The sequence below is a fragment of the Cheilinus undulatus genome, linkage group 14, assembly GCF_018320785.1.
Source record: "Cheilinus undulatus linkage group 14, ASM1832078v1, whole genome shotgun sequence".
Lineage (NCBI taxonomy): Eukaryota > Metazoa > Chordata > Actinopteri > Labriformes > Labridae > Cheilinus > Cheilinus undulatus.
Genome location: NC_054878.1, coordinates 21354707 through 21367759, shown reverse-complemented (window position 1 = coordinate 21367759; position 13053 = coordinate 21354707). Strand labels below are relative to the sequence as shown.

Genomic DNA, 13053 nt, shown 5'->3' with positions numbered 1-13053 from the left:
ATGTTTTAATTAATTAGTAGAACATCAGTGCATCTCTTTTAATTTATTTAAATTTTTTACCAATCAAATGGTGATAGAAGTATTCTGCAATGGCATTCTCAATAGCATAAAATGTATTTAAGATATTTAAATCTTTATTTAATCCAAGTGACAGTCTTAAATATCTTAAAAACCTTGAAAAGTTCTAGGAGGCAAGTTTTAGAGATCTACAAATCGAGAGCCAGAACCAGTTCACTTGCAGACATTAATAGTACATAAAAATGGTGCATTGACTATGTACAACTAAACATGTTTTGAATGACGTGTGAAACGCAGGAATTTTCCTTTCTTGCTCTCTTTTTTTAAATTGAACTTTATTAAAACATTTAGACTCACAAACAGTCGGACATACCAATAAATATGAATAAATTATAAAACTAAAATTAATTTATGAGTAATAGAAAAGAATAAAAGAAATATTGCAACGTTATTTAACGACAGACTTTGTTGGAAAATAACTGTTTTAACTAAATTGTTGACAGATTTTCTGTTGGTTGAAGAGACTCAAAATTAGTCTAGTTCAATTAAATAATCTAAAACACGAGTTGTTTTGCTAAAAAAGACAGAAAGAAAGAAAGAAATTGACAATATTCTGGAGTTATTTTATCTTTACATGCAAAAAACTTGAAGGTTGTTTCCTTTGTTGACCGCCCACATTTAGTCTCAGTCGTCATTAATGTCACCTGACTTTTAAATGAGCGACGCCAAAATAAACAGAGATAATACATTTGATTTTCAGTGGGACCTACGATACTTTACACCTGTGGTCAACATAATGCCTGGGAACGGATTGATATCCAGTATCAGGCGGCTAATTAACGCTGACGAGCAGCTGACAGCTCCGGTAAGTTTCTGTCTAGTGTGGTTAGCTAGCTGTGCTATATGCTAGCTTTGCGATGTGACATGATGATTTAGTATTTGTTTAACATAAACAGCGATGAATAAGGTTAAACGGCTTAGAAATGTTTAAATGATTGGATTTTATTGAAGGGATAGCTCTCTGAAATGAATCATCTCATTATCAAGGGGCTCATTACTGCAGAGCTTATATTACCAGTAAAGTTCAAACTGAGACTCCTGAGGTAAGTTAGCTTCAGTTGTCTGAAGGTAGAAATGAGCCTGAGGAAACCAACACTGTTTGTTGTGCTGATGGTGAGTTTAGCACACACCTCATTACCTTTGAAGGGAAATTTGTAGTACTGAAATGTTCTTAAGTTCTAAGTTTAAATGTTCAGTTTCAGTACAATCTATACATAAGTATTTATTTTCAATTCTTTTTACAGTTAGTTATTGATGCAAAACATAACTGATAAGAGTTAAAACGTTGATACACTAACTGATCACTTTGTTGGTTAAACCTGTTCAGTTGCTCTTTAATGCTAATATCACGTGACAGTTACCCATGCATGCATGTGTGTTGACATGGTCAAGATGATCTGTTGAGATCAATCTGAGTATTGAGACTGGAGAAAAAGTGGTTCAAGGGTTTTGAACATGCAATGGTTGTTGGTGATCTGGCAGGCTTTTGTAGGCTCTACTTTTCCAATATCACAGACCCAGCAATCCAGGTCACATTTTTCCAATCTTCTATTGACTAATTATGGTGAATTGTGTGAATCGCAGCCTCAGTTTCCTTTTCTTAGCCGACAGGAGTGGCATTCGATTTGATCTTCTACTGCCGAAGCCCATCTGCTTCAAGGTTCAAAATGTTGTTGATCAGAGATGCTCTTATGCATTCCTTGGTTACAACAAGAGGTTATTGGAGTTATGAGCCCTGGTTGTTCTCTTCTGACCTCTGCCATCAATAAGACAATTTTGCCCAGATATCAGCAGTTTTAGAAATACTCAGATCAGCCCATCTGTGCATCAACCACTGTGGCACATTTAAAGCCACCAAGATCACCTCTTCCCTATTCTGGGGCTTTGTTTAAACTTCTGCAGATTGTCTTGAACACGCTGAAATTTATGTTATGTTCTAGAGATCAATCATCACTTGATACAGTACAAAGCAGGATCCTTGGGCTGCAATTTTAATTTTGATGGGATGTTTTTTTTTTTTTTTAATTTTGTTGTTTCACTGAAGACGTGATGAAGAGTGAAGAGTCTAGAGAGAATAACATTTCCATTGCACTTTATATTTTTACCTCCACCAAGGAGGTTATGTGATCGGCAGGGTTTGTTCGTTTGTTAGTTAGTTTGTTTATTAGCAACATAACTTGAAAAGTCATGGGCGGATTTGGAGGAAATTTTCAGGAAATGTCAGAAATTGCTTAAGGAAGAACTGAATAGATTTTGGAAGTGATCCAGATCACGTCTGGATCCAGGAATTTTTTAAAGAATTCTTTACTATTGGGAGAGAGGGCTAATGGCGAAGGTCTGCACTCTCAGGGGGCTTTTCTAGTTGTAATATGAATTTGAATTGTCCATATTAGTATGAATATTGTTTTGCAACGATACTGGCATCCCTGTTGCAGACTGTGAAAAGTTCCAGTTTAAGTTTCCATTGTGTAAAGCTGTTTATTCAATTTTTAGACTCTGTGTGTGTATTGTAATATAAATTTACTGTGTGAACATTTGATTTTTCTTTTTCTTTGTCTTTAATTACCTTGACAATGAGCTGTTTGATCAGTGTAAAATGGATTTGGTCTTGTATATCACTTTTCTAGCCTTCTTAATACTCAGTGCTTTACACTGTAAGTCACAGTCACCTGTTCACACCACAGTCATACACTGATGGCAAAGACTGCTGTGCATAATGAGATAATTTCCCAGTCCCTTTAATGCACAGTCACACATGGCTGATGGAGCAGCAGGAGCAATTTGGTGTTCAGCGTCTCGCTGGAAGAAAATTTGTCATGCGATTGCAGGAGCTGAGGATTGAACCAGCAGACTTGCAACCACTATGGCACGTTTAAAGTCACCAAAATCACCTCATCCCTATTCTGAGGCTTTGTTTAAACTTCTGCAGATGATCAGGCTCATCACAGCTGACTACTTTAAGATGACACTACTTAATGTGAAACTATCACTCCTCCAGGGATGTAATTTTATCTTTAAGCTCCAGCCTTAATTAACGATAACAAACATTCAGGACATCCAATAATGCTTTCTTCAATTTAATTAAGTTTAAATAACTTCTGGGATATTTTTATTTGCTCATTCACAGAGCCCATTTGAACAGCTTCGTCAGCAGATGGATGATGTTTTAGGAGATGGAGGGATCCTAAAGGAGGTGGTCCAGCCTGGAGAGGGTCCTCCTGTTCCTCAAAATGCTTCAGTACTGAGTATGTATGCCTTCACTTTTGGATCTAAAAAAACTCCTCATGCAATTATTTTCTGTGCTGCTGTTTGGTTCTGCCTTCACTTGTCCTCATTTTCTTTCACACAGTCCATTACTCAGGTTTCTTGGAGTATTCAGACCGTCCTTTTGAAACGACAACACACCTAAAGTACCCCCAGATGATGAAGTTAGGGAGAGGTCTGTGGCTTAACTTCAATCTGCCTGTTTAACTTTTGAAATATTTCTAGATCTCTTCTGTTTCAGGTCACCTGTCATCATTGTTCAAACAGATTTGACACTGGCTGGACTGGAGCTGGGTTTGTTGACGATGAAGAAAGGGGAGTTCTCTCGTTTCCTCTTCCAGCCACAATACGCATACGGGGACATGGGCTGTCCTCCGTTCATTCCATCCTCTGCAACGGTTTTGTACGAGGTTCATATCCTCGATTTTCTTGACTCAGGACAAGCGGATGACTTCATTGCAATGGTTCCAGTATGTACCCTCCTACATTTCTACAGTCTGTGGGACTGAGAGGTCACAACATCTAAACTAAAAACATAGAGTGAGGCAATTTGTGTTTGGTACATTATTGCTTTGTTGTAACAGTGCTTCTTGGTAATAAATCTTATACCGTTGGAAAGCCTGTTTATTACCCTTTTAAACGATGCCACATTTGTAAGGATCATGCATTTGTGGGATGAGCAGCAGAGCTGAGTATGTGGGTTGTGCCCAGGAAGAATGTGCCAAATCTTCCCTGCCATTGCCAAACAGCTGATTCGGCCATTGGTGTTTGGTGAATTGGATTATTGAAGTTTGAAGAAACAAGACATGTTGACAGTTTAACAATTTATTCATTTAACAAACAGGAGCCTCAATAGTGTGTGGAAGAACCATACACAGCCACAACAGCCTGGCTCCTCCTCCTCATGCTGGTCACGCACGGCTGTGGGATGGCATCCCATTCTTCAACCAGCATTTGTCGCAAGTCAGCCAACGTGGTTGTGTTGGTCATTCTGGCATGAACAGCACACCCAAGCTGATCCCACAAGTGTTCAATGGGGTTAAGGTCAGGACTGCTGGCAGGCCATTCCATCCTCTCCACTCCCAAATTCTGGAGGTAGTCTCTGGTAAACCCCGCTGTTGTCATCTTGGAGGATAGAGTTCTTGCTGACAGGGTGAAAAAAAACAATATTCTTGGTGTGATGTCTTCATCACCCCAAGAATACTGTCCACTTTGCGGCCTGTCTCTGACATTCACCGTTATATAAAACTTGGCCTTCAGTTTGGAGATTGTACTAGGGTTCACTCCAAATAATGCCGCAACTTGGTTTTGCGGAACACCAGCTTGAAGTTGCTCAACTGACGGGCCCTATCCAGATCAGATTTTTGAAGTAGACATCTACTGACCACTGTAGCAGGGCCAATGCTCACAGGTGCTGCCAATCAGGCACCTGATTGGCAGCACCTGGGGGTACCAGAAGCTCAAAACAAGAGTCAATAGCAACAGCAAAATAAGCTGTTTGGCATTGGTAGAGAAGATTTGGCACGTTTCTCATGGGTGCAACCCACATACACAGCTCTGCTGCTCATCCCACAAATGCATGATCCTTACAAATGTGGCATCATTTAAAAGGGTAATAAACAGGCTTTCCAATTGTATAAGATTTATTACCAAGAAGCATCGTTACAACAAAGAAATAATGTACCAAACACAAATTGCCTTACTTCTTGTTTTAAGTTTATTTCTACAGTCATTGATCAAAATTAGGAAGATTTACTTATATATTTTAAGAAGCTCTTTTTGTCTGTCACATTAAGATGGAAATGCTGGAACATTCAGAATTTATTAAAAAGTTGCAGTACTGTGGCATTAAAAATATGAAATTTAAAGATGAATATAATTTATACCTTTTTTGTCCCTCTGTCTGTAGGAGGAGCAGAATACTGCACCTCTGTCCACTCTTCTTGAAGTTGTCAACACTGTGCGCAGTTTTGGCAACCGCTTCTTCAAACAGAGCCGATATGAAAATGCCAAAGACCGCTATAAACAGGTAAGGAGTTAAGAGATAGATGGGTGCAGAAACCATGCTGTATGTTGTTTTTTATTTTTCATTTCATCAGACAATTTGGTGCACAGCTGCTGTATGATATTTTGTATCTGTTTCTGTGTTTTTGGGAACAGGGAATGACGCTGCTGGGGAACCGGGAAGCCCAGAGCGATGACGAGAAGGAGAAGATAAATCAAGCACTGCTTCCTCTCTATCTTAACCTTTCTCTCACTGAGCTGCGCTTGGACAACCCACACAAAGCCCTGAAATATGCCAACAAGGCCTTGGAGATAGACTTCAACAACACAAAGGCTCTGTTTCGGTGTGGACAGGTCAGACTTTGTTTTCTTAAACCATCAGAAAAATATATTTAAGAATAAAGGTGCATGATAATGAAAGTGCTTCTTAAAGTAGTCTAGATTTATTTACTCAAAGTCTCCATTGAGAGATGATGCTACAAATGACACATCTAGCTTGAGTTTGCTAAAATTACATTTTTGGTTCTTCATTTGGCTCTATTTCATTAAGTTAAGACACCTTGTAAACCCCTAGGAGCCTGCAGTCAGCTTTTCCTGCCCCTCTGGGGTTAAATATGTTGGTAATTGTTTGCACTCTGGAGAACAATTAGTCCATTATTTGGAATGATGTAATCTCCATCCCATTAGGCGTATCTGGAGCTACACGAGTACGAGAGCGCACAGGATTGCCTCATAACTGCACAGGCAAAGAAACCTTTTGACAGTGATATTAACGACCTGCTGAGGAGGGTGGCAACGTAAGATTTTCTTTTAAACACTCTTGACAAGTTTACATTAAGTCTAGACAGTTAAGAGCAGGTTTGGCTTAAAATCTTTGCTCTGTTTTAACTTTGTTTAGTTTACATCAGCAGAGCTACTGCAGAACACATTTACTCTTGCAGAATAATGATTACACATTGATGAATATTATGTTTCAGGTGCTACAAAGAGAGCCTGGACAAACAGAAGGACTTGTACTCAAAAATGTTCAGACACTTGAGGAGCAAGTGAAGCAGCAGAAATGAGTGAAAAGGTAAGAAATCTTTCCCTGGCTTTGATTTCTGATCAGTTTCTACTCCATACAAAAGGTTATTAATGCCTGAATGTTATACTTGTCCTCATTTTCTTAAAAATATTCTCATGTCATTTGTGTAAGCGGTCCAAACAGCCTGATCTCACTCATAAACTGTTTGTGTGTTGCAGATAAAGGAGCAGAGAGTGTGTCTCAGACAGTTTAACCCTTTGTGTTTTTTCAGTGCTAGAAAAGGAATAATGTAAAAAATGTTTACAATTTAAAACAGATTGAGTTATTTAAATGCAAGAATGTTCATGTTTTTGGTAACAATAACACTAAGATGTTTTGTTTATTTGTTTGGAGATATATTTTGATGAACAGTGTTGGATATTTGCACAGTTTGTGGTAATTAAAAAGTGCACTTCTAACATATTTTGCCTTTGTTGTGGTTAAATTGAAACGTAAATTCAGCTTGAGGTCAGCTTGAAGGTCAGATGTGTAGTCTTTAGCTTCCTTTTTCATGATAATTTTGGACTTTCATGCCTTTATTTAGATAGGACAGCAGATAGAATCAGAAACCGGACATAGAAAAAGAGGGGAGAAGTGTGGGGAGGGGATGACATTGGAAAAGAGCCACAGGTTGGATTTGTACCTGAGTCATGGGGCATGCAGACGGAACCACTAGGTTGACAGCTCTAACAGCAGCTTCCAGATTTGTAAAATTCATATTGATGCTTTGATTCAGAAGCTTTTGCGTGTACGCTTTTTTTCTAGTTTTATATTTATTCAGTGTGAAATACAGAAGTTGCATTTGTTGCTTTATGCTGATGAAACACTAGGGGGCATACTTGTACAGTCAACTTCTAGAATAGTACACAGCTCTTGGACAAAATGTTATTATAAAAAGCATGAATTCAAAGCTAAAACACAGAAGTTAAGAACTTAAAAGAGACTCAAATACAGCCTTAAAAATATTTGTCCATTTAAAATGAAATAGAAAAATCTATATAGTTAAATTCTTCCATAAATAGATAAAATTACACACTTAATTGATTGCGCCAATGAATCAGATCAGATGAATCAGAGGCTAAGTTTAGCACAGTGCAGCAGGGTAACAGTGATTATCAGTAACCGGACAGACGGATGCAGTAAGAAGAGGAGGTAGTGATGATAGAGGATCAGAGGTGGGGCGGTGCAGATGGAGGAGCAGCAGAATCTGATTGACCTCTTTTGGCTAATCCACTTTTCACAGTGTGTGAGTGTTAAAGCAGCATCTCCCAGCAGCACATGGCCAGCAGGTCGTGCTCTGTTAAAGACCGCTTAGCAGGAGGGAGGCACTCGCAGACACAATGGTCTCCAGACTCGTCTACTATCTTCATCTAAGGTGAGCAACGAGAGTGAGACGGCATCTGTGTGCTCTGACACTGATCCGATCATAACCCCTGCTCATTTCTGTGCGTATAGCTGCTCTCCTCACATACTTGTGCTCAGTATGAGAGCATGTGCTCAACCTGTGTCATCCGCTTAGAGTTCAAGTAGCAGTGCCTCAGCAATTTAGCTTAAACTAACACTGGCTAGTTGTAGTTTCAAATGTTAATTTTAGTTCCTAGTTATATGTTCTTTAAGGTAGATTTAACTACTGGATGAGGTTTTTAGATCAATGGTAGGGTGTTCCCTAAATGGCTGATGATCAACACTTTTTTAAGCTAGCTTCAGATTTAAAAAAAGCAGTTGCAAATAAGCCAAGGCTATAATAGAGCAAACACAATAACTTTGAGGTTTGATGATTTGACAGCATGTATAAAGATTTTGAATCTTTCTTTATTGCCCTCTGATGTTAACGGTTGTTTATTTACTTTACCTCTTTTTTATAAAATGGACTTCAAATACAAGGTACCTGGAACTTGTCCAGTAGTTGAACTAAGATCCACCATGACTATGTTTAAAATGAGGCTATATTTATAGTCTATTATAGTTTATTATATAATAATGGTCACATCAAAGGAAACAAGTTAGCAGGGAAAAAACATGTTTAATTTTATAACTTCACACTATGTTGGTTTTTAGAATTAAAGTATGTATTCAGTCAAAGACTTTTTTTTTGTAACAGATTTCAGATTTATTGTCATTCCTGTTGAGCTGTGCTTATTTTTTGCCTTCAATTTGACCTTCACCTGATGTAACCTATGATCATTTGGATTGACCCGGACAGTCCGGGAGATTACTCTGTTTCCTTGTGTGGTTTGGCAGTATGTAAGCAATGACTGTTCTAAAAGTAGCAACGTTTCTGAACTTATTAGCCAGGCAATCGTAGGTATCTAATCTTAATGATGGCCTGGTAAACTACTGGAGGAGCTTTTGGGCCTAACCTTTAGTGTGCTGAAGTAAAAATAAAGCAGTGTAGATTAAGATATGCCTAGGCTGGCCACACACTATAGGATTGTAAGCCTAACTTGAGGCAAGATTTGCCGAGTGCATTCCAAGTAGAGTATCGTCTCAAACGACTATTGTTGTAGCCTCCCAGACTCCGAATCGTAAACATCAGATGTCTTTGATGAGAGACACAATATCTACAACATCCAGTGAGAGTGAGCAGACCAGGTGGTGTTACCAGCCGGATCATACGTACTTTCACTGCTTACAAGCATAAACACAACTGTACCTTCATTCCAGACAGGATTCCTTCCTGATTCTTTTCCTTGTTGTATGATTTTTGCTGCACCTGTAATGTATGCCAGGACAGCTTGTGGTGGAGGGACAGTCAGCGGGCTGTGTTGATAGGCATGCATGTCTGTTATCCTTCTGAAGTCGCGTGATCACTCAAGGTCACTGGCAGGTGGGCAGGTGTGTGGTCTCAGTGGTCTGACAGGCTGGCTGACAGTCATCTAATATATGAGGATTATGAGATGAGAAATTGTTTGAATTTGTTCTTATGTCTCTTGTCTCTGGTTTTCTATCCTGCTTTCTTTTGTCTCTTTATGTCTCACCTTTTTCAAAATCGTTTGAGATTTGAAAATCGTCTCGTGTGTGGCCAGCTTTAGTACTTGAATTTTCTCAGAAAAATCAGCCTTCATTGCCACTTTTGATTATTGGCTGAAAAGGGAAATAGCCAATCATTGTTAAGGATTTTAGGGTGGCCAGTCAGATTTCAAGGGGGGCCCTGGTTGTCCCTGAGTCCTACTAGATCTGCCCCTGGGCAGATCCTGGAAAGACAGATGGCTCATTTCCACATTCAGACACACAACAAAAGCAAACTGCAAAAAGCTGCCAAACTTTATAACTTTGTTGGTGCTTGGAAATGTTTAGCATGATACGTTATGTAAATCTTACCTTGATAAGGAGCAGATGTTCATAAAGTGACATCTGAGTCACTTTATGCTCTGAGTAAATGCGTGTCATTAGTGCTGCTATTAGCTGCTGTAATCCTTTAGTCTTCATTCATTAGGGGTCTGTGAATCTAAATATTTTGGTTATAGGTTCGCCATTTACGTTGTCACGTAAGTTAAGTCATGAAAAAAAGGCATGTCAACAAATCTTGTCAAAATATTTGTTTACAGAATCAACAAAGCATCATCTAGAACTAAGAAGTACAATACAAACACAAGCTTCATGTTCTTATGTGGGCAATATTTACTTTCATTTTTAGAAATTGACACAGGCAGATTAAAATTGACCATTGGTCAAATTTGGTCCATAGTTTGGAAACCCTTCTGTCGACATGATTAAATCAAATGAAAAATCTAGACGTTGATAAGATGGGCTGCCATGATGTTTGGTAAAAATAATAAAAAAAAAATCTAAATAATCTGAAATAACTGTTATAACTTTTTTTTTTTCATCTAGTAAGTTAAAGTTTTTTAAATGAACTTCCTGTGAGGGACTTTGAAACTGGTTGGGCCTTTGTGCCCCCTGTAGACAGCATTATTGTCATAACTCTTAGCTAATTTTTTTACTGTATATATATAAGTTGTGTTAACATAATTTGCCTCGGTGAATTACACAAATAAAGGCAAAAGAGGTTTTTTTGCCCTGACTTTTTTCTTCATTTTTTCAGTTATCCACCCAATATTTTCCTCTCCCCCACCCCTACCTTATATTGGCTGATAGGTAAAATGTAGAAAAATCAGCCATTCGGGAAAAATGTAAACGTGCAAGAAAGGTCACCCTGAAAATGTCATGGTTACAGCGCATTCAGATTGTTTACATCTATTTTCATTTTCATTAATCTACACTCAGTACCCCATAATGACAAGGTGAAAACAGAATTTTAGAAATCTTTACAAATTTATTAATATAAAAAAAAATGGAAAGTAGTATTTATACCCTTTGCAACAACACTTGAAATTTAGCTCGGGTGCCTTCCAGCATTTGAAGGACTCTTAAGTCTATGAGAAACTAGATTCTCTTGTCTGATGAAACCAAGATTGAACTGATTGGCCTTAATTTTAAACATTATGTCTGGAGGAAACCAGGCACTGCTCATTACCATTCTAACAGGGAAGTTCTTCTAAGTTCCTTATCTTAGGTATTTTCTACAAACACAATCATTTAATTAATTAATCCAGGACCTAACCATTTAAGATATGTCTAGTTGTAACTGTTTTGATTCATACTGCATATTCTATATTTCATTCAAGGCCATAAAAAGTATCAGTCTTACTTTAAGCATTATAGTTTTTAGGATATGCTTGTTGCATATATTATGAAAAATATCACTGTACTGTATAATGACAAAAGGAGGCACTTAATGTGCCACAAATCAACAAATTTGGGTGTTTGTGACCAAAAATCTCTTTGTTCTACATCAGTTAACATATCATTAACAGTGAATTAAACCAGAAAATTCAGCTTCTTCCAGTGTACTGAGAAATCTCACGTCTTTCATTTTTGACCATTCGCCACACATATGATGTTATACATTTATCTCAGCTTGGGTTTTAAAAAGTTTTAAATTTGATTTTTAGAAAATGTATAGGAACCCTGTATAAATGTGTTCATCAAGAGTATAATTCACTGTTCATTAAATGTACAGTATAGAAAAAGAAAGGAAAATACATAAATCCTAAAGGTACAAAAACCTCCAATACCCTCCAATATCCTCAATTGAATTGCTACTGTAAGTGTAACCTTTGAATTGTTGTGCCAGGATGTTGTCAGTACCTGCTTCCAGCAGAAGGGGGTGCTACCACTTGTGAAACTTTGCCCTGTGTTTGAAAATTTCCACCAATCCTCTCTGTGCTGAGTATGTGGTCCAGCCCCTGTCCGGCCGCAGTGCCTCCAGATACACTCTTACGCACAAACGGACCCCGAACTTGAGGAGAAAGACGAGAGGAAAAAGAGACAGAGGGAGAGAAGGAGGGAGGAGAGTTTGTCAGAATGAGTCGGCGTCATGAGGGAAGTAATGGCGATGGGACGCATAGATAGATAGGACAGAAAGGTGTATTTCAGTAAGAGGTTGGATGTCAGCTGCGTGTGGAGCAGAAGAAAGAAGAACCGGAGCAGAAACATGAGTCGGCAACAGCAGTCGCAGGGAGTGGTTTTAACGGGTTACCACAGCAACGCCGAACTGTTGCCGAAAACTGGACTGTGTGCCTCGAGCTGTCCGTCAGCACAGGAGCACGAGCCCAACCTGCACAGGTGGGACATATCATTGTTGTTATCACCTCTAAATGAATGCAGCGGTGGCTAAAGGTTTCTGTTTATGTGTATAAGCAAGGAGAGCAAAGGTCATTGTGGAGATGGTATTCCTTGTTTTAGACCTGAGGCCAGTGGAGATAGAAGACTAGCTGAATGAAAACTTATTTATATTATAACTGTAAGCTCCCAGAGATATACTAAGCTAGCCTACTTCAAAGAACAACCCAGTTAATTACACTCAGAGAGGCCGCTTTTCTACGTAGCGGCCAGCTCCGCCCTTGGCCTTGGGTAATGTTTTTTTCTTTTAGCACATTCCTAATCAGCAGGCTCACCTTGACTCTGCTTCCCTGGCCCAGATTTTACAGCATTACCTATATAACAAGGTTAAACCAAGGCAGCTCTGAAGAATATCTTGTTTCCACATATTTACAAAATATGCTAAATCAGGCTGAGAGGACTACACTTAATTTAAAAAACATAATTACTTTTAATAAGGGATGGAATTAATTACTGAAATTACTGTGATTGAATGTTTTTGGGATACTTGTACTGTTTTGAGTACATTTAAAAATCAGTACTATTGCATGTACTTGTGTAAGTTTTAACCAGAGTAGCTGTAGTTTTACTTGAGTACAATACTCTGTTGACTACACAGTAGCACATAGAGAGAGAACGATTCTACATCACATCTGATAAAAAAAGCTGTTGTACATAGGGTTAAACATTTCAGAGTTGATTTAAACTCCCAAGGAATAATTTTAACTTCATTCTGGTGAAATGGTCTTAACTCAGTGCAGTGATTTCTGCTGGGGTTCTTTTGGTCATGTTTCCAGTGGATTGTTGTTGTTTTTTTTATGTTTTTTAATGTTTGAGACACATTTGCACCATGAGTGAAGTTATCCACAGAGTTTCAGTTCCCGCCTATGACCTTAGATGCTCCTAAAGAACGCATAGAGCATATTTTTCACCAGAATGAATGGCTTTGCTGTTAGGTTGACTCTGCTTTGTTCTTTCCA

General features: G+C 38.4%; 2 protein-coding genes across 3 annotated transcripts in view; both read left to right on the top strand.

Annotated features, from left to right (window-relative positions):
- Positions 1 to 695: 695 nt before the first annotated feature.
- On the top strand, positions 696 to 6821 carry fkbp6 (FKBP prolyl isomerase 6). 2 transcript variants are annotated; one of them, XM_041805749.1, is made up of 9 exons: positions 696 to 883; positions 3206 to 3323; positions 3428 to 3517; positions 3610 to 3812; positions 5252 to 5371; positions 5503 to 5700; positions 6034 to 6143; positions 6324 to 6418; positions 6589 to 6821. In XM_041805749.1, exons 1-8 carry the CDS (start codon positions 734 to 736, stop codon positions 6394 to 6396), a joined length of 1062 nt encoding a protein of 353 aa, XP_041661683.1. In that variant the 5' UTR covers positions 696 to 733; the 3' UTR covers positions 6397 to 6418; positions 6589 to 6821. The 2 variants fall into 2 exon arrangements, with proteins under 2 accessions (XP_041661683.1, XP_041661685.1); XM_041805751.1 differs by lacking the exon at positions 696 to 883 and adding an exon at positions 969 to 1191.
- A 4845-nt stretch (positions 6822 to 11666) lies between these two features.
- arhgap18 (Rho GTPase activating protein 18) overlaps positions 11667 to 13053 on the top strand; it is a 33971-nt gene continuing 32584 nt past the window's right edge. Inside the window, exon 1 of the mRNA XM_041806012.1 lies at positions 11667 to 12037. Coding sequence (XP_041661946.1) covers positions 11907 to 12037 — 131 coding nt within the window. The 5' untranslated portion in view covers positions 11667 to 11906. The remainder of the gene's footprint in view (positions 12038 to 13053) is intronic.

What these genes read in the sequence shown, in the direction of transcription:
- fkbp6 (XM_041805749.1), top strand. Translation starts at nt 734, where the DNA reads ATGAGCGACGCCAAAATAAACAGAGATAATACATTTGATTTTCAGTGG. An exon ending in TCAAAATGCTTCAGTACTGA is followed by an intron (nt 3,324 to 3,427) that starts GTATGTATGCCT and finishes TCTTTCACACAG; the next exon opens with TCCATTACTCAGGTTTCTTG. An exon ending in GATGATGAAGTTAGGGAGAG is followed by an intron (nt 3,518 to 3,609) that starts GTCTGTGGCTTA and finishes TTGTTCAAACAG; the next exon opens with ATTTGACACTGGCTGGACTG.